Genomic DNA, 27,639 nt, shown 5'->3' on the forward strand with positions numbered 1-27,639 from the left:
GGGTCTCCAGGGACCCCTCTGACGACAATAGAGAAGGGAGCGGTGGCAGGGGAGGGGAGGAAGGAGAAAGGCAGATGAAGTCATGCCTGGAGAGTATGATGTCACCTGGTTTCGGGAAAAAATCATAGTGCCCTTTGCTTTATCTGGATGAGACCCTCTGGTGGGTGGAGAGCTTCCCAGACTGGAGGTTGTCCGCCTACCCTCCCGCCCTACCCCTCCGAGACACACACAACCTCCCGGTAGGTGAATTTTTATTGTGAATTCAGGAGAGTTACCCATCACCTCCCAGGAGGATTGAGACCTCTGTCAGCCTCTCTACCCAGGAGGGGTGGTCTGATGTGCCGAGAAGGGTATGGAAGCCCGACATGGAAGGCTGAGTGCAGATGGGACCTGTTAGGGGTTGGCCAGGGCTGGGGCCCTGAAGCCACGCTGTTTGTTCACGGCATTCATGAGCTGCTGTACATACGAGGTCAGCAGGTCATCCATCTTGTAGCCCTAGATAGGACAGGCTAGGTCAGAGGCTGTGGGTGCAGGGAGAGCCCTGAGGCCTCGTGGTAGAGCTGAAGGAGAGGAGGACAGCAAACTCCTTCATGCTGGGCTTCGCTGCTGCTTTCTCTAGTGGACCTGAGTCCCACCCTCTCCCCAGAATGGGCTGCCATGGCCCAGAGTCAGCTCAGAGTCTTTGGACGTGACCGCTGGCTGCCAGCCTTGGGGGTCCATCTAACCTCCCGACATGCCTTGGCTGGCTTAGCCTGGTCCTGGGTAAGCAGTCTCTCACAGTGAGAAACTTCCATGTGGAAGTGAGTAATGAGAACTCCCCAGCATCTCGGGGTGCTGCGTAGGGGTGGCAGATGGGGGCCCATGCTCACCAGAGAGGTCTCACACAGCAAACGGCTGCCCTGACCCAGGCTCCCCAATGCCATGTGGAAGTAGGTGCTGCCACTACTCCAGCTGGAGATCTTGGTGAAAGGGTAGGTGTTCAGCAGTTCCTGGGGACAGAGAGGCAAGTGGCAGGAGGCTGGCTGCAGGGGAGGGGCAGACAGAAAGGCAAGTGTCCCGCCCCAACTGGATGACTGCTGTGATGCCTGCACAGCCCCTGATGCTCTACCTTGGTCTTGGGGTGGATGAGTAGCAACCCGTGTCTGTTGATGGCGATGAGGAGAATGTCGGGGTAGGAAGGCTCAGAGGTTTGCTGAGGAGAGAGAGACACAATGATGGTAGACAAGGCTGGGGGTCAGGGAACCAGCTTGTGTGTGTGTTCATGTATACACAGGGTGTGCATGCATGCGCATGTGTGTGGTCTGTGCACACATGTGCCTGTGTGTGGAGGTCAGAGGTCAATCTTGGGTATCATTCCTCAGGTGCCAGTCACCTTTGCTTTTCAAACATGTATTTATTGTGTGTGTCTGCCCATGGCACGTGTGTGAGTGGAGGTCAGTGACAAGTGCAGGAGTTGATCGATGCATTCTTCCTACCATGTGGGTCCTAGGGATTGAACTCAGATCATTAACTTACAGAGCCATCTCACTGGTTGTATGTACATACATTGCATGCATGTATATGTTTTTGAAATAAGGTCTCTCACCGTCCTGGAGCTCACCAAATAGGCTTGGCTGGCTGGCCACCCAATCTCCATCCCCCCAGCATTAGGATTGCTAGCAGGTGGCATCATGCCCAGCTTTGTTATTGTGTTTCCACCTGAGTTCTGAGGACCAAACTCAGGTCCTTCTGCTTGCAAGGCAAGCACGTTGTCAATCCAGATCTCCTCAGCTCCTAGGTGGCCACTTTCTAAACGTTTCGTTAGAGCTACAGTTGGAACACCCACTCCCCCAGTCATACTCACTGAGGGCTCAGCTGAATGGGGCCTGCTTGGGGGCAGGAGCTGGGCATGGATTAAAGCCTACCTTCACCTCAAAGAAGGCAGACCCAAAGGTAGGCCAGCGGCAGATCCACTTCAGGAACTCCACCTTGGCCTCTGCCACGGTCTTGTTTTTGTGTTTGTCACATTCCAGAAGGAGGCTCTGATGGAAAAGAGAGCCACTGAGGACCTGGGCAGGCAGGCTGCCCTGTCCGGATGGGGCCTGGCACACAGGGCATGGACACCCAGGGCTCTGAGACTCAGGCCAGGGCAATGCCCATCTATCTGGAAGTCAGAGTAGAGGCAGGGCCTCAGAAGTACTAAGGACAGGGCAGGAAAAGACCAGATGCAGGCAGCCCGCATCCCAAGCCACCCGGCCTGCGCATCCACTCAGTCCCTCTTAAAGACCTTTTTCCACTCCTCGGAGGACATCAGTCGCATGAGGTTCTGCGGCACCAGCTCCTTCAGGATCTTTGAGACACTAGCCAGTTGAGACTGGTCAATGCCAAACTGGACTCTATAGATGAGACCTGCTAGGTGGACGGCATCCTCCCGGGAGCACTTGTGAAAACCTCGCAGGTACTTGGGTAGCTCCTGAGTGGCAGACATGCTGGGCCTCAGGTGACAGGAGCCTGGGGGGGTGTCTTATCCTTCCCATTCACTAACTGAGCAGGCCAAAGGCTGAGGACCTCAGGGAGAGCCCTAAGTGAGGGCTCCCTGGTATTGGGCTGTGGTGGGCATGGGCTGGTGCATCAAGTTCAGCCTTCTGCGTGCTCTTCTTCCCAGCTCATAATGTAGACCTTGTCCTCAGAGCTACCGTGCGTGCCCTATTGTCCCCAGAACCCTCAGGGTCTTGGCCTCCTCTCCTCATTGCAATTGCCTAGGGCAAGCCAGTCCCTCCCTGGCCCACCCCTCCCTCCCATGTCTCAGAACTGGTTTGGGATAGGATGGCGATGGTTCTTGTGACCCCAAGGGTACCCCTGATGGGTACCTGGTGGTAGTGGAGTATGGTGTCTGCATTCACATCCTTCCCAGGGGTCACGTTGAGCCACAATTTCCTCATGAAGAACACCTGGTAGGGAAGTGTTATGGGGGCCCCTAGAAGAGGGGCGGCAGTGGGCACCAAGCCTATCCCGGAAGGCTCCAAAGACACAATCCTGAAGAAAACAGTCCTAGCCTTCACAGGACTCCTGCTGCTTTCTGGCCTGGAAAGTCTGGGTACTTCCTCCTCCCCGACTCCTGACATGTCCCTGGACGCCCCTCCCCCACCCTCAGGGAGTAGCCGTCTGCATGTCTAGGGCACATGGGGGTGAGTGAGAATGGGTGTGATTCAGGAAGCAGCCACTCCTCCACAGAAATGCCCCTCACCTTCTTTCTGAGGTCTGTTCTTCTTCACCCAGTCAGATACCTGCCTCAGGCTGTCAAAAAAGAACTCTCCTTCCTTCAGGCTGATGACCTAGGGAAGAGGCAGGGGCAGGCATGGCGGCTTCCGGGGAGTATCCTCCAAGGAGAGCCAGTAGAGCTGGATCCAGAAACCATGTTTTGGCTGGGTGGGCTCACTGGGGTTGACCAGCAGAGGGCGCCACTGCAAGACACCACCCCCTTCATCCCAATAGCTCCAGGGGTGCACTGAAGGGCCTGGCTAGCATAGTGTTCTAGGCAGGCTGAGGTCTGCTGGTCATGGGAGGCCTCCTCAGGCAAGAGGACCCTGTCCTACTCCTTGGCCTAGCAAGTTGCTCACCTTGTCTGTGATCTTGATGAAGAGACTACAGCCATCCAAGGAGGCCAGCTTCAGCCTAGTGGCGATGCCCTCACACAGGTCTCGCACCCGGCTACTGCTGTTCACATCCATTGTCTGCACAGAGAGATAGCGGGTGAGGCCCAGGTCCCAGCATGGGCAGGGCAAGAAGGCTTCCCAAGCCTATGTCCTCCTTTACCTGTGTGTGTGTGTGTGGGGGGGTGCTATTTATCCATGTTCATGTGGGTCATGTGCATTTGTGTACACATGTATGTGAAGGCCAGAGTTGAAACTCTAGTGTCTGTCCTTTCTTCCTTCCCTCCCTTTGTCCCTCTCTCCCTCTTCCTTCCTTCCTTCCTTCCTTCCTTCCTTCCTTTCTTTTTGTCTTTCTCTTGAGACCCAATTTCTGTGTACCCCTGGCTATCCCCAAACAAACTCTGTAGCCCACACTGGCCTTGAACTCATATTTACCTTCCTCTGCCTCCCAAGTGCTGGGATTAAAAGTGTTCACCACTACACCTTTAAAGGTACTCAACTTACTCATGTGTCTTTCTTAATTGCTATCCACATTATTTTCAAAGACAGGGTCTCTCACTGAATGTGGAACTCATCCATTTGGCTAGGGTGACTGCAAGTCCCAGGGAGTCTCTACTGCCCCAAGTGCCATAGAACCCAGCTTTTACTCAGGGGCCAGAGATCTGAACTAAAATCCCCCTGTTTGTCTGGCAATACTTTAGTGACTGAACCATCACCCTGAAATTGTTTTTTTATCATCTATAAGCCTTGGGCTGGCCATGTTCTGTCTGGAGAATCACCCCCAGAAAATCAACCACATAGCACACTGTTTTGTACAACTCTTACTATCCTGGGCCCAGGCTGGACCCAGGAGGTCTGGCCCTTTGGACCTGTATTGTGATCCTATAGCCAGATTGTGGGGACTTAAATGTACCCAAGCCACCAACGCTCATGTACCACGGATGTGTGTGTGTGTGTGTGTGTGTGTGTGTGTGTGTGAGAGAGAGAGAGAGAGAGAGAGAGAGAGAGAGAGAGAGAGAGAGAGAGGAGAGAGGGAGAGAGGGAGAGAGAGGTTGGCCTTAGTCATCTTCCACTTGGATGCTTCTTTTTCTCAGTTGGGACCCAGTGGTCACCTACCTCCTACCTGTCCTTCCTCAAGTCTCCAGGGCAAGCTCTGGGCCAAAGGCCCGTTGCTATTGCTCACCATAGATGTCTCCAGGGGTCCACTAGCCCCAGACTCAGCCTTACTGCGCAGCCTCTGGCTTCCTTTCTCTTTCCTCCTTGGGGGAGAATCCTAACTCATACCTTTGGGAAAATCCCTCTTCTACTCTCACCGGTAGCCTCTCCATGGCCCCTTAATTCAGTGCACTGCTTCCCACGCTGGCCTGGAGAATGGAGGCAGGCATGCTATGACACAGATGTGGGTAGGGGCAGTAGGAGGGAGAAAGTCCATTCGGAACCTAGACTGTGGATCCATTTAAATGAACAAAGAGCATGCTGGGATGGTGAGGATGTGTCCTGCATCCTCCTGAGGCCTGAGACTCACTGCAGATATCAGGCACTCACCTTACAGGTGTCATTGGGGAGGTAGACCTCATGGCTTAGTTTGGAGACATTCTGTTCAGCAGCCTTCACCTCTAAGTGATGCGGGGGCTGCTTCCGAGGTCCCATCCTGAGGAGGACAGAATGAGTCACATTGCCTTTCATTCCTTTACCCACCCCAACTGCCAGCCTCATTCGAGGCATTCAGCCTCGTGTGGAACCAAGAGCCCTCAATGACCAGTGCAGAGGGGCAGGTGGATTCCTGTTCCGCACACTTCCTGGGCTTTGTCTCTGCCTGGTGGGCTCTGCCTATGACCCTGGGATAAAGATGAGTCCAGTCCCACCTACCTTCAAGGAGACTGGGGACACATGGGCTCCCTAGCAACACAGGGCCTGCTGGCTATGGCACTATGGACAGGAATGTTCTTGAGTTCACAGGTCAGGGGGTTGAGCAGGGGGTGGGGACTCCAGTGTGGTCCTTCAAAGGATGCTACTTCCTCCACGACTATAGTTATGTGTGGTCACTCACTGTCAGCCCACATTCATCACGGTCAAGGCGAAGACAGAGAAGGCAGGAGACTCCGAGGGACAGGGGAAAATATGGACACTCTGGTCTCATGTTTGAAACGAGCCAAGGAAGGTTGAGTTTGTATCCGGGACATATCCATGGTGAGAGAAAAAGTGCAGCCTTTACTGAGCACCTACTAAGTGCCTGCACGGACATGTCAAATTCACTGTCACTCTAGAGTTAATGGCGATTGACAGGGCTCCATGGGAAGACCCTCTCGATGACAGTAGGGAGGAAGGAGATGGTACAGGGAGTAAGAGAGGCAGGCCTCTAACCTCAGCCACCCTGGGCTGGACTAAGATACCACAGACATGCTGGGACACCAGTTGACTCTGCTATGCTCTGAGTTGGCGGACATGGGGTAGGGGAGTCAGGGGGTAAAGATGGCTATTGATACCGATAGAAGCATCCCCGACCTACTCAGTCCTCCCTGGGACCCTCCTGGACCTGCTGCCCCTTCCTCCATCTGATCCCATCTTCCCAGCAGGGGACGTGAGGTCCCCAGAGCCATGTTCCTCTATTCTACCCCTGAGCTGGCCCAGGGTTGGTGCTCTGGGGTGCAAGGCAGCAGGCTTACCTGAGAACCCTGTGGAGCCTGCGGCTGCAGTCAGGAGCCAGCGGCTTCTTCTTCCGGGAGTCTATGAACTTCTGAGCATGGGGCAGCAGCATTTTACCTGGCGGGAAGAGGCCTGTGCAGAGCCATAGTAGCTGCCAGGCTCGCTCTTCACTGTACCTGTGGGGTAGCCCTGATCAGTGGCAGAGTTCTATGCTGTGCCAAGGCCAACAGAACTTCAGAAGCAGAGACTGAACACTTGGGCCTGTGGGTTTGGGAGCTTGGATGGGAAAGGGGAAGGGGACATAGCACACATCAAGGCTGCCATGCAGCCTGCAATCCAGCTGCCCAGAGCAACAGGGCACTTTTCATGTCTACAGGTGCTACAGTCCACTTTATGGAAATGGGTTCAGAGAGGCCATGCCTGCCCAGGCCACACAGAAGAAGGATGGCAGTGGGCAGGGTGCAGGGCAGGGCTGTCCCTCCTTTGTCAGCCATCCTCAGATACTAGCAGAACACACAGGGCCCTGGACTTCCCACGGCTGCTTTGGTGGCTGTGTGTGGATCCAGACCTATGTGTGGCTGTTTGGCCCTAGCAGAGGACTAGTCTGGGGTCTAGGACAGGAGGCTACACCTCAGCAGACCTGATGGAGTTGTGGGTCAATTGCTTCAGAATCTGGCAGTAGACTTCATCCTGAAGGGCCGGATCCTGCTGGGCTAACGAGAACATTTGATCCGTGAGCTCCAGGCTGTGCCATGACTGCCGGGAAGGGTAGTCGCCCGTGTACTTGAGAATGGGTGTGACTGTGAAGGAGAACAGTACCCCGGCAGCCTCAGGCTGAACCTGCACCACAGCCTTAACCCTGGCCCAATGCTACCCCAGGGCCCAGGCTGAACCCTGAACCAAGCTGCTCACTGTGACCCCCAGACCATGCTCACACGGATCCCTGAACCAAATCCCAAACTGACCTCTGGACCAGTGCACACTAAATCCTGACCCAGGCTCACACTGGCCCCCCTGAATCAAGTCCTTCACTGGCCCTTGACCCAGGCTCACACTGGCCCCAAAGCTGGACCCCACTCCATATGGACATTTTCTCCAGGCCCTTTACTGAGCCTCAGATACCCCTGCAGGGAGCCGAGTTTTGGCTCTGCAATGTGCTTTCTCACAGGAGTCCTGACCCCTCACAGGTGGCTGTGGCCCTGGAGTGAACCCAGGTGGTTAGGCCCCTAGGCTCGCCTGCCCCTAGGAAAGGCTGGTAGGAAGGATATCAAGGAAGATCTGGCAGGCTGCATCCCGAAGTTTGGCTTTTTCGTGGACACTTTTGAGCAGTGGCTGGCGCAGTGGCTCTGGGGAGTAGGCCCACAGATGGCCTCGGCTGCGGGCCATAGGCATCGAGGCCCTGCTGATGGTCTCCTTGTCTGGGGCCCTGCCAGAGACAGAACTGTTGTAAGGGCCTGTGCCGAGGCTTTCTCTGGCCCTGCTTAGCCCCTCACGGTGGCTGCTGCCTCCTCCTCCTTGTACCCGTGGCCATGCACCTGCCACCCCAGCTTCCTGGCAGCCTTTGGAGTGGGAAAAGTGCACCTGAAGAATTGGTAGGAGAACTCCTCCAGGGTGTACGGCGACTCTGTGGCCTGCTCCTCAAGCAGCAGCTCTGCCGTCTGCACCTCCTGGACCGCCAGCTTCCGTTTCTCTGGTGACATGGCCAGCAAGCTCTGCAGGGGAACAGGCTAAGGTTACCCAGGAGACACTGCCCACAAGGCTCTTCCTCTAGGCTTTTCCTGATTTAGCTGCCTCAGTGAGTTGCAAGAGGTCAGAACACAGAGGTGATAGCCCTCTGCCAATGATGTGACCACGTTGATTGGACCCCTCTAAGACATTCCTTTTCTTTATTGAGCATCAATTAGCTGTGGAGTCTGTCCCACCCTGTTCTCAGGGTGTGGCAACTCTGGGTCTCACAATCCATGGCTCTCTTTCCCTAGGACATCTCTGGTCAGGGATTTGGGAGCTGCTGTGGATGGCAGCCTTGAGTTGCAGGCCTGTCTCTGGCTTCTCAAAGGACAGCTGTTGGGGCTGGCTGGCAAGGGGTGTCTTTGGGGCCAGGTGTGATGTGGACACCTGGGATGAGGAAGATTGAGTTTGTCCCTAGGACATTTCCTTGGTGAGAGGAAGAGAACAACCTTCACTGAACACCTACTAAGTGCCTGCATAAATATGCCAATTCCTCCATCACTTGGGGTTAACAGGTATCGGCAGAGCTGCCCTAATGCCGTGTGGGTGTCCCTTCTGGATTCCTAAAAGGAAGACGGTGAGTGAGGTCCCAGACTAAGCATCTCAGAACCCTACTCAGTGCCCCAGCTGGTCAGAGATGTGTGTGTGACATACCAGCAGCTGGGCTGAAGGCTTGGTGACCGAGGGGATGATGTACAGGTAGGTCATGGGTACCAGACCCGTCTTTCCTGTTCTGTCATTCTGGCCTGGGACCCAGTTCTCCGAGGCCAACAGTCCCTGCTTCTTAGTCAGGATCAGTAAGTCTCCTTTCTTGAAGGGCAGAAGGTTAGCATCATCTGCAGGTCCCGGTCACATATAGAGACAAAAATACATTTGCTGAGAGATAGCCAAAGTCCCCAGACTACAGTGACATTTCAGAGATGGTATTTAGTATATGGAGAAACTGAGGCACATAACCATGGGCCCAAAGTCACTCTGAGAGGATGGTGTAGAAATGTCACCTGATTGCCCTGGGCAGGCAGGGCATGGGAATTCTCACTGCATCCCCAGCCTAATAGACTTCTGGAGGCTGACTAGGGTTGGGTAGGGGCTGGGCAGGAGGCAGAGTACGTAGGTGGTGGTTTACATGCCTGGTCAGAGTGCTCTGTGACCCGACTTCTGAGCCCATGTGTAAGACCCTCCAGGTATGAGTTAGCCTTGCCTGTGATGGCAAGCTCTGGTGGCCTCGGTGGTGTGTGAGACCTCCCCTCCTTTAGCCCCTGCAGATGGAGACTTGCCGACCCCGTAATATGGATGCCTGTGTCGCTAAGCCTTGCTTTGTGTCTTGTAGATATGAGAAAGCCACCCTTGTCCACCAGTCCCATGAGCTGCCACCCCTTCCCTTTTCCAATAGGCACCTGTGGCCTTCCTGTCCTGAAGGGCCATGGCGAACACAGACCTCTCCTTCAAGCCTCCCAGGAACAAGGCCACCAGCTCGGCAATGGCCACACTACTGGAGGAGAGGAACTCGTACTCTTCATGCAATGTGGACAGGAGCATCCTCTGTCCGCCTGGGGCCTCCCTGAGGGCACAAAGGGGCAGTGTGAACTGGGGTCTGCCTCACTCTTTTGTTTCAGTCCCCAAGCAGCCTTTGAGAAGGTGACAATCCTGCGGCTACATACGGGGAAGCAAGGGACTGCTCTACTGTCCTGGAGAGAGCCTGGTCTGAGTCACCTGTCGACACTATGATGAAGGAGCTGTAGTAGAGCCTGGGAAGAATCCCTAGGGGTTGAGAACCCTAGGAGTGGTGGGTCCCTAAGTCCTGTGGTTGCCCCACTACTGCAGCCTGGCTCCTGGGGACAAGTTCCCCCTTCTCCATATCTGTCCTTGAGTTCCACATACATCTAAACCAAGGACTCAGGTTGTGAAGTAACAGATTTGAGGCTTACCTGTTGGCGACCAGACCCATGACCTCTGCAAAGGACACCTCCAGCAGTGTCCTTTCCTTCTGGTCCAGGAAGCACATCCCCTTCCAGTTAATGGCCAAAATCAGCTGCGTCTTGGGAAGGCGGGCGCCTGGACAGAAGGTGACCCAGAGTGAAGGCCATGCTGGCCACCAGGAGCAGCTCGCTATCCTCCCCCACCCCACCACACCAAATGCTCTTACCAGAGAGTGTGGTGACTTCAAACAGCCGGGAGAAGAGCAGGGGCCACAGCAAACGGGCAGCGTCCACTGTCTGCTCCTTCACCTCCAGTGGTGAGGCTTTTGACTGGGTATACGGGGCCTACATGGAGTGCAAAACCCCAGAGGCCACCTCCGTCACCCTGCCATGTGGAAGGGCGGAGGACAACCTCCAGTGTTGGTCCTCGCCTTCCACCAAGTTGACACAAGGTCTCTTGCTGCTCACTGATGCATGGGCCAGGCTAGTTGACTCCCAGGCTTCTGGAAAGTCTCATGTCCCTGCCTCCCATCTCCCTGGAGGTGTACACTGGGATTGCACATGCTTGTGCTACATCATCCAGCTTTTCACAGGCTTGGAGATCGGAACTCAGGTTGTCAGCCTTGCACAGCGAGCTCTTCCTCCACCGAGCCATCTCACGCACCCCTTCCTCTTTTTAAAAAGCGTTCTCAGCTGGTTCATCACAGCAATAGCAAACTGACGATCATAGGTTTACTCTCGCTAATGCATGTCTATGATGACCATTTGCTGTATGTCCCTGGATCCTAGGTACCTCGCTCTGACTTTCTTCATATTTGGGAGCCTCTCGCAGAAGCTTCTGCTTCTATCTTCCTTCTAGCTCCTTTCTTTATCGGGCTTGTCTTTTCCCTTCCTAACACGTTCCACTGTGCTGTGTCTGTAATGAACCAAATTTCAGTTGTTGTTTTCACTTTGAAACATTCATGTGTTGACTTTAGGCTTGTTAACGGCATATCATAAATTAACGGCGCTTTGGCCATTTGCCATGTATACCAAACACTTAAGATGTCTGCACACTGATTTACGATTTCCCATGTGCCGGGTGAGGGGACCTGGAGAGGCTTGGAGGCCAGCATGAAGTGAAGTGATCGAGAGCCTATGCCAGGACCACAGAATTGTCAGCATTCAGTGGCTGTGGAATCTCTAGCCCTGGAAGGCAGGGGTAGCTAGGTGCTGCTGGGCAGAGAAACTTAAGACCAAGATGACAGGAACCTGTGGTGAGGCGTTGAGCTAAAGGAGGCATTTGTCCCTCGAGTCAGGGTTGTGCCTATTAAAGCTCTTGACCCCTGGCATGTGGGGAGACTCATGGGGGAGGAGATCCATCCCTCTCATCTCCCCTCAAAGAAAGGCTTAGGGCCAAGTGCCCAGCCTGCCCCAGGCTGACCTTGGCATGGGCAGCGGTGACGATGCTAGCCCACTTCTCTGGAGACTTGGTCCGGTACAGCTTGGAGGGAACACAGCTGGGCAGCAGCTCCCGGACAGCGTCGCTCTTCACTGTGGCCCCAAGCTGCACATAGCAGTGGCGGGCCAGCAGGCCTAGCAGATCTTCCTCCTGTGTGCCAGCGATGGCGGGAGCGAGCACGGGAGGTGTGAGTAAGGGCCCACATGAGGCTGCTCCCAGCTCAGCACCCTGGGGCTCACTGCCACCCAGACAAGGTAGGAAGCAGGAGCGGCACCTCAGCACTGCTGCTCTGAGTGGGTACGGGCCTCTCAGGCCAAGAGAGGGAGCACAGGGCCTTACTATCCAGGCAGACGTCTGGGATGGCAAGACCAGCCTCCGGATGTGGCACAATGTTTGTACCTGCTGCCACATCGCCACAGTGCACCCCGCTGATAGAGCTGTTGGCATTTTATACATTGCAGATGTGAACCCAAGGCTTCTCCTTTCCCTTCCCTTCTCTTCCCTCCCCTTCCCCCTTCCCTCCCTCCCCCTTTCCCCTTCCCTCCCTCTTCCCTTCCCCTCCCTCCCCCTTTCCCCTTCCCTCCCTCTTCCCTTCCCCTCCCTCTCCTCCCCCTTCCCTCCCCCTCCCCCTCCTCTTCCCCTTCCCTCCCCTTCCCTCCCTCTCCCCCTTCCCTTCCCTCCCCTTCCCTCCCCTCCCCCTCCTCTTCCCCTTCCCTCCCCCTCCCTCCCCCTCCCTCCCCTCCCCCTTCCCTCCTCCTTCCCTCCCCCTTCTCTCCCCTCCCTTCCCTTCTTTTTCTCATCTTCCTCCTCTACAATTTCTTCCTCCTCATCCTCCTCTTACCCAGCTTCCCTCCTGCCCCAAGCTTAGGATAGGTCTCACATATCTCAGTCTGGCCTCAAACTCCCTACGTATCCAAGGATAACCTTGAACTTCTGCTCCTTTTGCCTCCACCCCCAGCTGCTAGGATTATAGGCGTTCACTGTCATGTTCAGTTTATGCAGTGCCAGGAGTCAAGTCGTTCAGACTACCAGCAGAGTTACAGCTCCAGGTCTGAGGCCATGTTCCTGATCCCCAGGACCTGCTGCTCCACCAGGCAGCTGCTGTGAGAGGCCAGACAGCCTGGGGCAGATAGGGAGGCCATCCCTGCCTGATACTGTGGGTGTCAGGGAACCCAGATGCCCAAGCCAACCTGCAGCCCACAGGAAGAAGGCACAAGCCAGGCCTGGGGGGGGAGATGGCTGCACCCATGGTAGACCCCACACCTGCACCCTGTAACTACCTCCCATTCCTCATCCATCTGCCACATTCTTTGTCACTTCCATTGTCTCCGCGTCCCCCTACTGTGGAGTATCCTGATGGCCACATGCTAGGAATGGGGCTACTTCTCAGGGCTCCTCACCTTCTCAAAATTATATTCGCCAGACCATACTCCTCGGAGGACTTGACAGTAAATGAGCTCAGTGCTCACAGGGTCCTCCTGGGAGTCATGCCAGGGGGTGAAGAACTCCTTCCGGAAGTAGATGCGCCAGGGGGCCTGGCGCTGGCTCTCTCCCCTCTCCTGAGCCAGTTGCTCACACTGGGCCACAGCATCCATCACATGGTCGCGGTCACTGCCCAAGGACCAGAACTGAGGCCAGAATTGGGGGCAAAGAGGGTTAACAGCTGGTATGTGCCATGACCCATGGAGACATCTACCCTTAACACCCTCTGTGGAAGACAGGGACTGTGGTACCCTGTGTGAGCCAGGAAGCACTCTCAAGTCCCCCTGGACACCAAAGCTCCTTTCTTCTTCTTTCATATGCACATGTATTTATGTGTATACTTGCATGCTTGTGGAGGGCATGGGTGAGCAGCAAATCTCCCTTAATTGCTCTCCATCTTAGCTTTTGAGACAGGATCTCTTATGGAATCTAGGGCTCACTAATTTGGTTAGACTGGCTGGCCAATGAGCTCCCGGGAGTCTCCGGTTACCGTTCTTAAAGAACTGCAGCAAATGCCACCATGCTCATATATTCCGCCCATGGCTCCACCCCCCAATGGGCGTGGTCAGTGCCACAGAAGGACTATCTCACTACACTCATATTATTTACATGGTTCTGGGGGGACTGAACTCAGGTCCTCATGTTTACTATCCATGATTTACCAGCTGAACTGTCTCCCCATCCCTCAAAAGGTGCCTTTGTAAGGATCATGATCTGTCCATCACTCCCCATAATGCCTCCTAAAGGAGGTAGAGTTAGACCCTTAGAGGCAAATGTGAGTGTTCATGTGTTCTGAGGGTGAAGACTCATGTCTGGCCCTGTCTGGGTAAAGGTGTAACTGCTGACCTGTGAATATGCAGGCAGGAGGATTGAACATCTCATGCGAGGTATTTCTGATGTGTGTTTGCATGTGCCTGTATACATATGTCTGTGCACACATGTTTGTATGTGTATGCCCACGAGTGTTTGTATGGTGGCTGCGGAGGCAGCTAGGGCAGGTTGATAAGATACAGACTCTAGCTTCAGGCTGCTCTGGCTCAGGTATGTATGGGAGGCAAGTGTAGGCTAAGACTCCCAGTTGATACCTTGTCATATACAGCGATCTGGAGGGAGAAGCCCAGATGGTCCCTGAGGCCCTGTTTCTGAGCAATATGCTGGCAGATTTCTCGTGATGTGGAGGCAGAATCCACAGAGACAGTCAGACTCCCTCCAGTTGCCAGGACAACCTGGATTGGGATATGCTTCTTGGACTTGACAGCCTGGGGACAGAGAGATGGCACATCGTAGTCCTGGGCCCCAGAATCACCAGATTCTAGAGGCTCCCCATCCCTAAGTTTGCTTGTCCCTATAGAGTTCTGAGGGTGGGTCCCTCAGAATACCCAGGGTCTGGCTGAGACTTGGCACAGTGTCCGATGGTCTTCATTGCCCACACATAGCAGGTGAGTTATGGACTTTTGAGAGGCAGGCTGTCAATTCCCAGGGTGCAGCCTGCAGGCCATAATTGGCCACACTTAGATGAAAACCCAAGGTTCTGAGGTTAACTCAGACAATAGTTTGAGACATTGGGTCCTAGGCATGCCACTGTGTGGATGTGAGTGGCTTCATGTTCACCAACAGTTGAGGGCATATGGGAAGGAAGCTCTGTGGGCTTTAGAATTGAGAGGACATGAAAGAGATGTGGCCAGAGGAGGCCCACTGTCTTGTGGTGTGAGCCAGAGTGCTCCCTCTGTCCTGGTTGTCTGGAGTGACCCTTTCTGAGGACTTGAAAACTCGAAGGTGTCTGAGACAAAGCAGAGAGATGTGGTGCCAGCTCCCAACAAATAGAGCTACAAAGGCAAGAGACTTGAAGGACCATCGCCTTCTGGAAACTGGAAGCCATCTGTTTGTGCTCTGTATATGGAGCACTGCAGCTGTATCTGTCCATCCAGGATAATGGGAGACAGGAACAAAACAGAAATGTGGATTGAGAGGTGGGGAGGGTGGCTTTGAAGTTTAAACCATGCTAAGTACCAGGGATGCAACAGAGCGGCCGATGAGAAGGCTCAGCAAGCAAAGGCACTTTTTGAAAGACTGGTAACCTGAGTTTAATTCCTGGTACCCACACGGAAGGAGAGAACCAACTCCAGCCAGTTGTCCTCTGACCTCAGTATGCAGGTGCGTGCACATGTGTGCACACATTCTCTGTCTGTCTGTCTGTCTCTCTCTCTCTCTTTCTCTCACATACACACACTGAAAAACTTGTTTTTCAAGAAGATGCCACAGAGAAGGTGGAAGGAGCCAAGGACAAAAGCCTGGACAGGGTGTCCTGCCCTATACCGCTCATCTCCCATCCCTGCCAGCACCTACCTGCAACTCCAGCCAGGTGGGGGGTTCTGCACGCACCCCATTGGTGAAGGTGCGTTGTAGGCGTTCAGCACAGAAGGGCCCGTAGCTGGCTGGCCCTTGACCAATGAAATTCAGCAGATACTGGTGTGAGAAAATGGTGGAAAGAAGAAGACGCTCAGAATGGAGGCTCCTTCTATTTTCTGCCCAAGTCAATTTAAAGCTCTGCATTGCTGGAGGTATATAGCTCAGTTGGTAGTGCTTGCCGAGCATAGATGAAACCCTGGGTTCTAGTCACACTAAGACAGATCCTAACTGTCCATCAGTATGTCCAACACCTTGTGGGACAGTTAGGTCTGCTCCTCCTGCTTCTACTTCCTAAGGGCTGTGGCATACATACATCACCATTTCCGTTTTTATGTGGTGCTGGGGAATGGGCTTTATACATGCTAGGCAAGCATGCTGCCAATTGAGTTACATCCCAAGTCTGTCTCCATTTTAGTCTTGAAGAGTGTCTCTGTGCCTGGAAACAGAGGCAGTGACCCTGCACTGCCACATAAGAGCTTAAAGGAGCCAAGTAAAGCATCCTCTCAGGTGTGAAAAACGAGGCCAAGAGTATTTTGTGTAGTATTGCTGTTCACTAGCTGTGACTTTTGGACTTGGTCCAGGGTTCAGGACTCAGAGCCTGTCTCTGTTGTAAACTGCCTCCCTCCCTAGTCCAGTCCCACCTCCTGCCCAGCTCTCATCACCTTCATGAACCTCTCCGAGGGTGGGAAACAGCCCAGACAGAGGCTGAGCAGAATCCAGCCCCGGGCCAGGCTGCTGGTCTTGTAGTTCTCTGAGAGCTGCTTGCAGATCTGGCAGTAGATTTCATCTCTGAAAGATACAGACCAGAGGCTCTGAGAGAGGAGCACAACGGGCTGCTCAGGCACAGGGTAATGAAAGGTCTCATCTGACTCAGTCTTAGCATAGCCCAGGACTGTGCCCAGCACATGATGTCTTCCAGATGCCCCTTACCACACCCCCTTCCAGTTCATCAAGGCCTTGCCTTCAGTCCTCCTTCCAAGACATCCTCTCCCTTGGGACTTTGCTCCCCAGCCCCTAGGCCAAGAACTACAAAGCAGCTCCTCCCTTGAGTCTGTGCTCCCCAGCCCCCATCATCGGATGGGGATGGGGGTTAGGGCCTCCTTGCCCTTGCAGCTGTCCTTGGTCCTCTCTCCCTGGCTCACGTTTAAGCCAATCCGCTCCTTCCCCCAACCTCACAGTTACTTCAAATTACTTTTCTTGTCCTCCCTGAAGGACATACCCTGAAGATGGTCACGTCCTCCAGCAGAGAGAAAAGAGGGGGTATACGGTCTGCTTCTGCTTGTCAACTTACTAGATTAAGACAAACCTAGGAAGGACTAGAGAGATGGCTTGGAGGTTAAGAGCACTCACTGCTCTTCCTGAGGACTTGAGTTAAATTCCTAGCAACCACATGGTGGCTCACAACCATCTATAATGAGATCTCATGCCCTTTTCTGGGCATAACCAGAGATCATAATAAATAAATCTTTTAAAAGAAATGTAAGCACTTAGTACTATGAGCTTGTCTCTTCATTATGGGTATGTTACATATTCATTTTAATTTAATTCTAGAAAAGTTTTAATTCCCTTCCTCAATTTTTGTCTTGACTGACTTTTCATTCAGCAGTTTAAATTTCATGAGTTTGTGTACTTTCTTCCATTTCTATTCTTGAGTTTTTTTTTAACCAACTATATATACTTCTGATAGCAGGCTAGTGTCTAAAATGTATAAAGAACTAAATAACAGGACATCAAGAAAACATGCAACCCAATTAAAAATGGGATAGAGATCTAAATAGAGAATTCTCAAAAGAGGAAATACAAATGATCTAGAATAATTTAAAGAAGTGTCCAACATCCTTAGCTATTAGGAAATGCAGATCAAAACTACGGTGAGATTCCATCTCACACCGGCCAGAATGGCTAAGATTAATAACACAAATGACAGCTCATGCTGATGAGGATGTGGGGTAAAGGGAACACTCATCCATTGCTGGTGGGAGTGCAAACTTGTACAGTCACTAAGGACATCAGTGTGGCAGGTCCTCAGAAAGCTTGGAATATATCTAATTCAAGATTCAAGTGTACTGCTCTTGGGCATCTACCCAAAGGATGTTTCATCCTGCTTCAGAGACACTTGAAACCATGCTCTCTTTTCATAAAAGCCAGAAACTGGAAACAACCTAGCTCTCTATCAATAGGAGGAAAGATAAAGAAAACGTGGTACATTTAAACTGAGTATCACTCAATTTAAAAAGAATTATCATGAAATTCGAAGGTAAATGGATGAAAGTAGAAAAAATAATCCTGAGTGAGGTAACCCAGACTCCTAATTCTTATAAAGCAAATTGCACTATATATATATATATATATATATATATATATATATATATTATAAACACACCACACACACACACACACACACACACACGTTTGTTTTGTTTTGTCTTTTGAGACAGGGTTTCTCTGTATAGCCCTGGCTGTCCTGGAACTCACTCTTGTAGACTAGGCTGGCCTTAAACTCACAGGGATCCACCTGCCTCTGAGTGCTGGGATTAAAGGCAGGAGCTTCCACCACTTGGCTTAAATACATATATTTTAACATATATAATATAATGACAAACTTTCTCATTTACAGGGTCCTGTAGTCTATTCTAGTGTGAATACCCAGACCCAGAATAATCCCAGCACCTGGGAGACTGAGGCAAGAAAATCATGGATTCCAGGCCAGTGTAGGCTACATAGTAAGACACTGCCTCAGAAAATTAAAAAGCAAAATAAAGTGAATGATCCTCTAGCCCATGATGAGCCTATTTTAAGACAATGTTTGGCCATAATTAATAAAAATAATTATGTCTGGGAAAAATAACTTTAAAAAGTAATTGTTATATTCTACAGGCATACGAATTATGAATCCCAAGGCTTACAGGAAGAATCATATTAAAATTCAACCGTGTTTTTAAAAAAAATCTTAAAAATTAATAAACTCTATACTAAACCTCTCTCCAGCAAAAACGAAACAAAACAGCAACAAAAACAAACAAGCAAAAAAAGCTCAAAAACTATGTTTGCCCAGTGTGTTTTCCCCTTCCCTCTCATGCCCAGGAATGTGTGGGCTTTTAGAATTTTCCTTGGTGGCTCTCCACATTACTTATTGATGTTTTGGGACAGGGACTCACTGATTTGGCTGGCAAGTCATAGAGACCCTCCTGTCTTCATCTCCCCAGCACAGGGATTGCAAGCTCACAGTTTTGTCTGTCTGTCTGTCTGTCTGTCTGTCTGTCTCTCTCTCTCTCTCTCTCTGTCTCTCCATGGGCTCTGGGGAATCAAGCTCAGGTTGACATGCAGGTGTGGTAAGCACTTTACCAAAATGAACCATCCCTGCAGCCTCTCATGATTTTCTTAACAGAGAGCCCTGGGTGGCTCTAACATCTGCTGTGCTGAGACCTAGAGGCCCAGGCTGGAGAGTAGGAGAAGAGCTGGTACCTCAAGGCAGACGATAAGGATGATGCCACCATGGGCTAAGTGCCAGTGAAGTGGCTGAAAACACTGAACAGAAGCCAGGGAAGAGACTGACCTGAGGCCGGGACGCATGATGGCATAGCCCACAATAAAGTGCACCTTCTCCAGGTTAGTCATGGGTCTTTCTGAGACAGGGACATCAGGCTTGAATGCGTCTTCACCGGTGTTCAGCTTTCTGGCCACCTAGAAGTCCACAGACAGCTGTTAGCACAGCTGTGACCATCCCTATTTACCAAGGAGGAAACAGATGCATGGGATAGAAGGAATGGCCTGCACTGATCTAATACTGAGCCAACACACACACACCTAGCTGGGTGCATCTGGCCAGTGATCCATGAGGACCACTTCAGTTCCATGAAGGATATCACAGGACCCTTTGTCCCAGCTGCTTATTCTCCGTAGAAGCAGACAGGGGACCAAGGAATGCTAGTGCTCATGTGGTTGACCCTGTAGCCACCAGGGCTAGAGCATTTATCTTTGATGTTGAATCACTTTCTGGCTTACTTTACAAACCCAGTAGCACAGGTGGGGGCAGAGGATGCACCTTGCCATGATGGCATCACTGTGAGAATTTGCTGCCCAAATTAGAGCTCAGTATGAGATTCAGCCTGGTTGAGGTCAACTCATTGCCAGATACCAGCTCTGTCTGGGTAAAACTGGTTTTGGGTACAGGAACTAAGTGTGAAACATTGGCTTGGAGTGTGGGCAGGGTTTGCTTGGACTACGTGTAATAAAACTGTGCATGGAAGAAAACTGAATGCAAAGCCAGTCCAGTGTCTGTATGTCCACCCTTTAGGACAGAGCTGCAGCTAGATTGTCTTCTGGAGTCCAGCCTAGGAAGGCCATCTGTCTCCAATGTGATTTCCTGACATTTCCGTTCTGGCTATGCCCTTGTCTCATAAGGTATGTGACTTCCAAGACTAGATGCTACATCTTCCTTCTCGGATCACTGGGTGTGAAGGAAAACCATGTTTGAGAATTCTCAGATAGCTCAGGACAGGCACCATATAGCCAGGACTGACATACTGTCCATGGTCTGGGAGTAGACCCAGGTCAAGCCTACAGACTACTCCAGTGAAAATTGACAGTTTGGCAGCATCTTCCAAAGAGACCCTGAATCAGAACCAACCAGTCACCCCCAACTCAGAAAGAACCAATCTGCCCTGTCTTAGGCTGCTGTGCTTCAAGGTGACCTGTTACACAGCTGTCTCTACATAATACACTCTGGTGGAGCTCATGCCTCTGGAGATTGGGAAGCCTCAGTGGCTCTGGGTGGTCCATGAGACCAGGTCTGCAGAGACTTTTTAGACTCCTCTGTGGCTAGCCAGAACATGGGACCTCATAGGTACCCATGCTGAGTCTGTGACATGGTGACTCCTGGACTACTACAGAGGACCCCTGCCTGCTGTCACTCATGCTTAAGTAATTTCTTTGGATTTAGGTTAGTTCATTGCATGAAACTGGGCCTTGAGGAGGCCTTGATCAAAAGGTGCTGTAAAATATTTTTAAGTGGTGTATATGTAAATATGTGTATAGGCATTTGTGTGTGTTCATGTGTGTGTGTGTATGTTTGTGTGTGGTGGGGTGAGGGCACAGATATACATGCACAGAGGTCAATATCAGGGATCTTTTTCAATCACTTCTCAGTATTATTTTTTTTAAACTATTTTTTATGTGCCTGTGCCCAAAGAGTCCAGAAGATGTTGAATTCCATAGAGCTGGGATTAGAAGTGTTTATAGGTAGTGGGTGCTGGGAACCAAAGTCTGGAAGAGCAACCAGAGCTCTTAACTGCTGAGCCCTCCCTCCAGGCCCCTCTACTTTCGTTTCTGAGACAGGGTCTTTCACCTAACCTAGAGTTCTCTGACTTTGCTGGGCTAGCCCGCCAGTAAGATGCAAGGGTCCTCTTGCCCTCTACTCCTAACCCTGCCAGTGCTAGGGTTACAGGCACATGCTGCCATACACAGCTTAAACAGAAGCTTTTATTTTAATTCTCCTTGATTATGTGTGTCTGTGCGTGAATGTGTACAGATGAGTGAAGATGCCCACAGGGGACAGAGGTGTTGGGTCCACCAGGAGCTGTAGTTATAGGTGTTTGTGGACTGCTTGATATGGGTGCTGGGAATCGAACTTGTGTGCTCTGGAAGAGCAGTATGTGCTGCTGAAAGCAGCTCAGCTATCTCTCTAGTCTCAGTCATAACCAGCTTCTCATGAGAGTCCTAGGGGTCTTGAACTCAGGTTGTTACTTCCATGAAACAGCTTGTTACCAGACTAGCCATCTTCTCATCCCCCCAGTTCCGTCAGAGGGAGTGACAGATCATGGATCAAGAATTTGTTCCATGTTGGGTTGGGGGCACAGCTCAAAATGCCTAGCATGCACCAGGGTTAGGGTTCAATCCCGGGTATAGGAAGGAATAAGAAAGGAGTTTGCTCTCTGAATTCAGCAGAGTGGGTTTAAATCAGCTCCTGCATACCAGTTCACTGTGATTGATAAACACAATAATGGGTACTTCATAGAACTGGTACACCTGTGGATTAAATGAAGACAAGCACCTGGCATCTAGTGGGCTATCATTCAGTAGTGGCACCTGCTTTGTTTGGTGGTGGTGGTGGTGTGTGTGTGTGTGTGTGTGTGTGTGTGTGTGTGTGTGTGTGTGTGGTGTATGTGTAGGATTGTTTGTTCTCTCTGTGTGTGTGTGTGTGGTGTATGTGTAGGATTGTTTGTTCTCTGTGTGTGTGTGTGGTGTATGTGTAGAATTGTTTGTTCTGTGTGCACGCGTGTGTGTATGTGTAGGATTGTTTGTTCTCTCTCTCTCTGTGTGTGTGTGTGTGGTGTATGTGTAGGATTGTTTGTTCTCTGTGTGTGTGTGTGTGTGTGGTGTATGTGTAGAATTGTTTGTTCTGTGTGCACGCGTGTGTGTATGTGTAGGATTGTTTGTTCTCTCTCTCTCTCTCTGTGTGGTGTATGTGTAGGATTGTTTGTCTCTCTGTGTGTGTGGTGTATGTGTAGGATTGTTCTCTCTCTCTCTCTCTCTGTGTGTGTGTGTGTGTGTGGTGTATATGTAGGATTGTTTGTTCTCTCTCTCTCTCTCTCTCTCTCTCTGTGTGTGTGTGTGTGTGGTGTATGTGTAGGATTGTGCATGGCCAGTGCATGTGTGGAAGTCAGGGGACAGTCTGAGGCATCAATCCTCACCTTCTATCTTCTTTGGGACAGGGCCTCATCACCACTGTACATACCAGGCTGTCTTCAGGCTTCGAGGGTCTTCTGACTATTTCCCATTTCCTCAGAGAGGAAGCACCAGGCTTAGATGTTCAAGCTACTGTGCCCGGCTTGGTTTCAGGGGAGTTGGCATTGGTTTTCATGGCAAATACTCTTACCCACTGAGTCATCTCCCCAACCCTATTTATTTTCCTTATCTTTCTCTGACCTCCAACTTTCTATATAGCCAAGGACGACTTTGACATCCTGCTCCTCCTGCTTCTGGGACTTGGGTGCTGGAATAACAAGTATGTTCCACATCAGGGCTTTGTTCATGCTAGGCAAACACTCTACCAACTGAGCCAGATCCCCAGGCCTGGTGTCATTCTTGACTTGTGACTTCCCAGATGCCGTTTAAGTCTCAGACACTGGGCTCAGGGGATGATGCTTCTGCCTAGCTTCCTAGGTCCTTCTCTGGTGGACACCTGTCTGCTGCCCTCACCACATACCTGGGCATATTCATTGTGTTTTAGATCCTGAGCGCCACTGTCCTTTCCCAGCCTGTCATGGTTCTCCTGCATCACTGAGCTGTTCCTGGCATAGAGCACTGGCTCTGGGAGGTCACCCATGAACCTCAGGATGATAGGCCACACAGCTAGAGCTGCCTGGAGAATGAACAGAAAGCCTGGTTGATTTCAGTGCTGGAACCCATGGTGACCTGGGCTCTTTGCTTATTCCCTTGGAACCACAGCTCAAATTTTGGGCTTGGGGTTAGGGAGTGGGGCTGGGCTACATGTAAACCAGTGAACAGCTGGTACCAAGTGGTCAGTGTTATCTTCATGGTGGAGCAGTGGGAATCGGAGGAGCTTCTGGACGTGTGTATGGCTGGCTGATTTCTGGAAGTAAGTCGCAGCAAACTTGGGGAAGGTATACTCAGCCAGACCATCCACATCCTCAGGCATCTCTGTCATAGGCACTGTATCCAGGTCAATCTCAGGCAGTTTCTGGGTCTTTATTTCCAGGTCCTGAGAGGACCAAACAGGGAGGACATAGGCCGAGCTTTCAGTCAATGGAATCTGACCACAAGCCCCGCAAACCCAAGAAGGTTCCTTCCATCCCTGCTTGGGCTATCTTACCTCAAAGCGTGTTGGGGCTGGGCCTTCCTGACCTCCAATCATGGCTGGGAGGAAGCCGAACACTTTTTCCACCATCTCTGTGTCAGTGACGGTGTCGTAGATGGACTGACGCTTCCTGTCAGGAGCAGCACCCCGATCCTTCGGCTCATTCGTCAGAATAACATGAGGTCCCTATACACAGCCCATAGAGAGAAGGTCACTTGCACGCAGGGCTGGCCTCCAGGGTTCAACTCTGCCTACCTCCACAGGGCAAAGCACTCTAGAAGCCTAGTGACCCTCATCTTGCTATCACTGGCCTGAATCAAGATGTCCCCCCTAAAATAATAATTTTGTGATTGTGCACATGTATGTACATGAATGTCTTCTTCAATCATTCTCCATTTAATTTGGTGAGACTGGCTGGCTACCTAGCCCAGGGAGGGCCCTGTCTCTGCCTCCTCAGTGCTGCATTTGTAGGTGAATGTCACTGTGGCTGGATATTTTATGCATGTTGGGGATTCGAACTCAGGCCCTTATATCAGACACTTTACCAACTGAGCCACATACTCTGCCCAATAATGCAATTTAACATCTAGAATGAGTGGAGACCATTCATCAGGGCTCTTCCTTTCTCAGTATTAATCAGGGAGGAGAGCTGTGGTCACTGGCTTAGAGGCATTCCACAAACTTCAGGAACCCAGACACCAGCTGCTAAGCCACCACTCAGGCCCCCTCAGTCCCTTCATTTTATCAAGGGACCACAGGGAAAGCCTTGGGACCTATACTAATGAGCATGACCAAGTGCTTTGCAGCTACCAATGGTCCGAGGGTCTGTCCTCTCAGATGGTCTGCTTGTCGTTTGTGCAGTAGAACCCATGTGTGTCTATGAGACAAAGCCAATGTTATTCCATTCCTTTGCCTCATCATATTTGCCAAATGAGCCAGGAAATAAAGAATGAGGTCTTGCAAGAGTGAGATTTTAAAATGCATCTCTTTCTGTGTGTGTGTGTGTGTGTGTGTGTGTGTGTGTGTGTGTGTGGTGTTTATGTTTGTGTGTATGTGTGTGGATGTTAGAGGACAACCATTATGTTGTTCCTCAGGAGCTGTCTACATTGTAAGCTTTTTGGTTTTTTGAGACAGGTTTTCTCATTGACAGCTCACCCAGTAGGCTAGGCTGGCTGGCCAGTGACCTCCAGGGATCTTCCTGTCTCCATATTGCCAGTGTTGGGATTATAGATACAGGCCACCATATCTGGCTTTTCATGTGAGTTCTGGGGATCCAACTCATGTCATCAAGTTAATGAGACAAGGACTGTACCAATGGAGCTCTCTCCCTAGCCCCGAATACAAGGATACAAGGGTCTCTTGATGCTGATCTACTGGCCCCAGTTCTCTCAGTCTCCCACATGCTAAATGAATGTTGGTCTTTCCTGCCTCCTGAACAGTTTGCTCTTCTTCATGGGACAGCGCCTCTCAGCACATCTAACCCCTATTCCCTGTACCTTTAAGGGGATGATCATCTTTGTCTGAGAATGTTGGATATTCTAAAGTACTTTTCATACGTACTCTTAATCGCTGCTCATCAATTTCCCTGTTGGCCCAGCCAGCCCCACCTCTTCTTCATACCAATTGACCACCTACAATGGTTTTCTGTTGCCAGACGTTCCGCCGGGCTGCCATGCCTCTGGCATGTGCCTGAATGATCACCACTGCCCTCCTCTTGGCTTGGACTTGCTGTCGCACCAGGTAGCCCCTGCAACGGGCCTGCAGCTGCACTATCTTCTGTCGCATGGTCTGGAACTGTCTCATCAGCTGGTGGCTCCGGGCAATGGCCTGCAGGCGCTTAAAGCCCACTAAGATCTGTGGGAGCAGAAGATAATTCGATTTACCACAAGACACCTTCCTGAGAGAGCGGAGATCCTCAATGTAATTTGGTCACCTGGCTTTTGGTGCAGTGCTGGTGTTACAAGTATCCATACATGCTAACGTGCTTGTGAGGTGGAGAAGAGCCCATCAGTCAAATAAGCACTGAATAAGCCCCTGGTAAAAAGCGTATATGGACTGTGAACTTGGAAGGCTCTAGAATCACCTGGGAGACAGATCTTTGGGCTTGTCTGTGAAGAGTTTCTAAGGTAAGGCTAACTGAGGTAAGTAGATCTACCCTAAATGTGGACAGCACCATGTCATGGGTTGGGTTTCTGCACTGTATAAAAAAAGGGAAGCCTAGCTGAGTGTAGGAATGCATTGCTCTCTTTCCTGACTGTGGAAGCAATGTACTTAGCAGTCTCATGTTTCCGCTGCCATGATTTCCTTACCATAATGAACTGTAAGCCCAAATAAGCCCTTCCTTCCTTAAGTTGCTTTTATCAGGCATTTTGTTGTTGCAACAAGGAAATATCTAATGCAGCATAAGTAGTAGACTGGCATGGGCTTTACAATAACCAGCCGAGTTCACCGGATTGCTGGACAATGAGCTCCTGTGTGAGCCCACTAAGGCAGGGCGGTGTCTTTTAAATGGGAGAGTAAGAAATGGATGAACAGCCAATCTATACCAGGCCACAGAGGTCCCTGGGTGTCCAGGATGGGCCTGCTGGGTAATCAAAGACAGATTCAGTGGCCCAGCCTAAGGGTTTGAAAGTCACACGGACTCATGGATGCCAGATGTATTCACTTCTGAGCAAATCTAGTTAAGCCTCTTGCTTCAGTTCCTTTACTTGCAGAGTGATTAATATTTAATAAAACAATGCTCTCCGTATAACAAGTCCCCAAGTGGCTCCTCCATTCTTGTCGGCTACTACCACATACTATTTTAGCACAGCGTGCCAAAAGTCGGGGCCAGCTGCTGATGTGACCCTCTTACGCTGCAGTTACAGTCATAGCCGTGACAAGAACAAGGGGTCAAGCAAGGCCCAAGAAAATGCAGTGATGGCCACTCTGATACACAGAGAGCAGGGTCACCGTCTGGGGCCTGTGGTGGAAAGCAAAGGAGGAAGAAAGCTTGCAATGTGAGGCCCTTCCTGCTGGTTAGTCTACTGACTCCACACTAGGGCAGAGAAGCCAGCAACCCAGTCCAGCTCTGGGAGGGTACCAAAAATTCTGGAGGGGAACATTCTGAGCCCCCCACAAATGAGATTATGAGAAGAACAGAATAGATGGAGGGCCGGTGTCTGGTGGTTTAAAAATCTGTATTCTGTGTCAGTTCGCAATGGAACGCTTCCTGCCTGGGAGATCTAATTCAGGGAAACAATCATGAATGACGGGTCTTTCATGGGTCAGTCTTCTGCTGCCCCAGAGGGCCCATCTTCCCAAGCTCTCTCTCACCAGCTCGAAATTCTTTCTTTGGCATTGGCCTCGCCACACAGCCTGAACAGTCACAGCTGCCTGTCTCTGCCTCAGGAACTCCTTCCTAGAGGGAAAATGCAGATTAGAGGCATTAAATAACTCTTCTACATTCTGCAAAGTGCTTAGGAGCCAAGGGGTTGATCTGGAAACAAAGGTGGATAATAAAATATCAGGCCCGGAAGCCTTTACAAGACCACAAGATGGACATGCAGGTTAGAATACTGAGATTTACTATTAACAATCCACATCTCTGGGCTGAGGACGTAGCTCGGTGGTAGAGCATTTGTCTAGTATAAGGGAGGCCTTAGGTTCAGTCCTAAGCATCACAAACAAAAACCCCCAAGCAAAAGCTAAAGTTAAATAAATAAATAATAACTCCCCACACTTTTGAATGATGGGATATATGAAGGAGCCCAATCTATTACCACCTTTTCATTTCTCTTTTTCTGTTTTCATGTGTATGTGCGCATGTGTTTTTGCATGTGTGTAGGCCCATATGCTTGTGTATACATATATGTGGAGGCCTGAAGAGGATATAACAATTATCGCCAGTCTTCCACCTTTCCAGTCTGTGAGTTTCTCAACCAAGCCCAGATCTTGTTGATATGATTAATTTTGCAACCAATTTGCTCTGAAGATCTCATCTCCTACTTCTAAAGCGGAAATTATAGTCAGGATGATACACCCATCTGGTGTTTACATTGTGTCCTAGTTAGCTTTCACTGTCAGTCTGACACAGCCTCAGTCATCTGAGAAGGCAGTGTCAATTCTTGCCAGCCCCTCCACCCAGGGCTGGACACAGAGTCTGGAAGCAGGGCTCCAGAGACCAGAGACCTCTCAAGTGAGCTTGGCCCACATAGACCTTTTATTTCGTACTCAATTGTGTGTTTTCTTACCACTTTTAATACTTTTGCAGATGAATTTCTTAGGTTTAGAATAGTTTGCCTCTGTCATATTAAAACCATACAAAGAACTTCAATATCGATTATTCGTGGGTTCGGTATAGAACAATTACATCAGGCTGTTTGAACTTTGTCTAGTCTACACACACACACACACACACACACACACACACACCACATAGCGAGAGACAGAGAGACAAAGAGACAGAGAGAGACAGACAGACACACAAAGAGAGTGAGTCAGTCAGCCCTCTAGTGTACACACACACACACACTCACAGTGAGAGACAGAGAGACAGACAGACACACAAAGAGAGTGAGTCAG

The 27,639-nt window shown here is 50.9% G+C and overlaps 1 protein-coding gene across 1 annotated transcript in view; it reads right to left on the reverse strand.

The window, feature by feature from the left end:
- Positions 1-315: 315 nt before the first annotated feature.
- Myo7b (myosin VIIB) overlaps positions 316-27,639 on the reverse strand; it is a 64,805-nt gene continuing 37,481 nt past the window's right edge. The window contains exons 19-46 of the mRNA XM_051202320.1: positions 26,392-26,476; positions 24,712-24,930; positions 23,092-23,262; positions 22,774-22,980; positions 22,465-22,620; positions 18,814-18,941; positions 15,920-16,046; positions 15,195-15,314; positions 13,934-14,107; positions 12,767-12,994; positions 11,349-11,516; positions 10,153-10,270; positions 9,935-10,061; positions 9,404-9,567; positions 8,661-8,842; positions 7,860-7,990; positions 7,547-7,704; positions 6,919-7,072; positions 6,299-6,454; positions 5,178-5,283; positions 3,600-3,713; positions 3,227-3,314; positions 2,850-2,956; positions 2,267-2,452; positions 1,905-2,021; positions 1,109-1,192; positions 870-989; positions 316-495 (exon numbers count right to left, since the gene is read on the reverse strand). Of these exons, the coding sequence (XP_051058277.1) occupies positions 394-495; positions 870-989; positions 1,109-1,192; positions 1,905-2,021; positions 2,267-2,452; positions 2,850-2,956; positions 3,227-3,314; positions 3,600-3,713; positions 5,178-5,283; positions 6,299-6,454; positions 6,919-7,072; positions 7,547-7,704; positions 7,860-7,990; positions 8,661-8,842; positions 9,404-9,567; positions 9,935-10,061; positions 10,153-10,270; positions 11,349-11,516; positions 12,767-12,994; positions 13,934-14,107; positions 15,195-15,314; positions 15,920-16,046; positions 18,814-18,941; positions 22,465-22,620; positions 22,774-22,980; positions 23,092-23,262; positions 24,712-24,930; positions 26,392-26,476 (3,997 nt within the window). The 3' untranslated portion in view covers positions 316-393. The remainder of the gene's footprint in view (positions 496-869; positions 990-1,108; positions 1,193-1,904; positions 2,022-2,266; positions 2,453-2,849; positions 2,957-3,226; positions 3,315-3,599; positions 3,714-5,177; positions 5,284-6,298; positions 6,455-6,918; positions 7,073-7,546; positions 7,705-7,859; positions 7,991-8,660; positions 8,843-9,403; positions 9,568-9,934; positions 10,062-10,152; positions 10,271-11,348; positions 11,517-12,766; positions 12,995-13,933; positions 14,108-15,194; positions 15,315-15,919; positions 16,047-18,813; positions 18,942-22,464; positions 22,621-22,773; positions 22,981-23,091; positions 23,263-24,711; positions 24,931-26,391; positions 26,477-27,639) is intronic.

This window comes from Phodopus roborovskii, unplaced genomic scaffold (genome assembly GCF_943737965.1).
Source record: "Phodopus roborovskii unplaced genomic scaffold, PHOROB, whole genome shotgun sequence".
In the NCBI taxonomy this organism is placed as follows: Eukaryota; Metazoa; Chordata; class Mammalia; order Rodentia; family Cricetidae; genus Phodopus; species Phodopus roborovskii.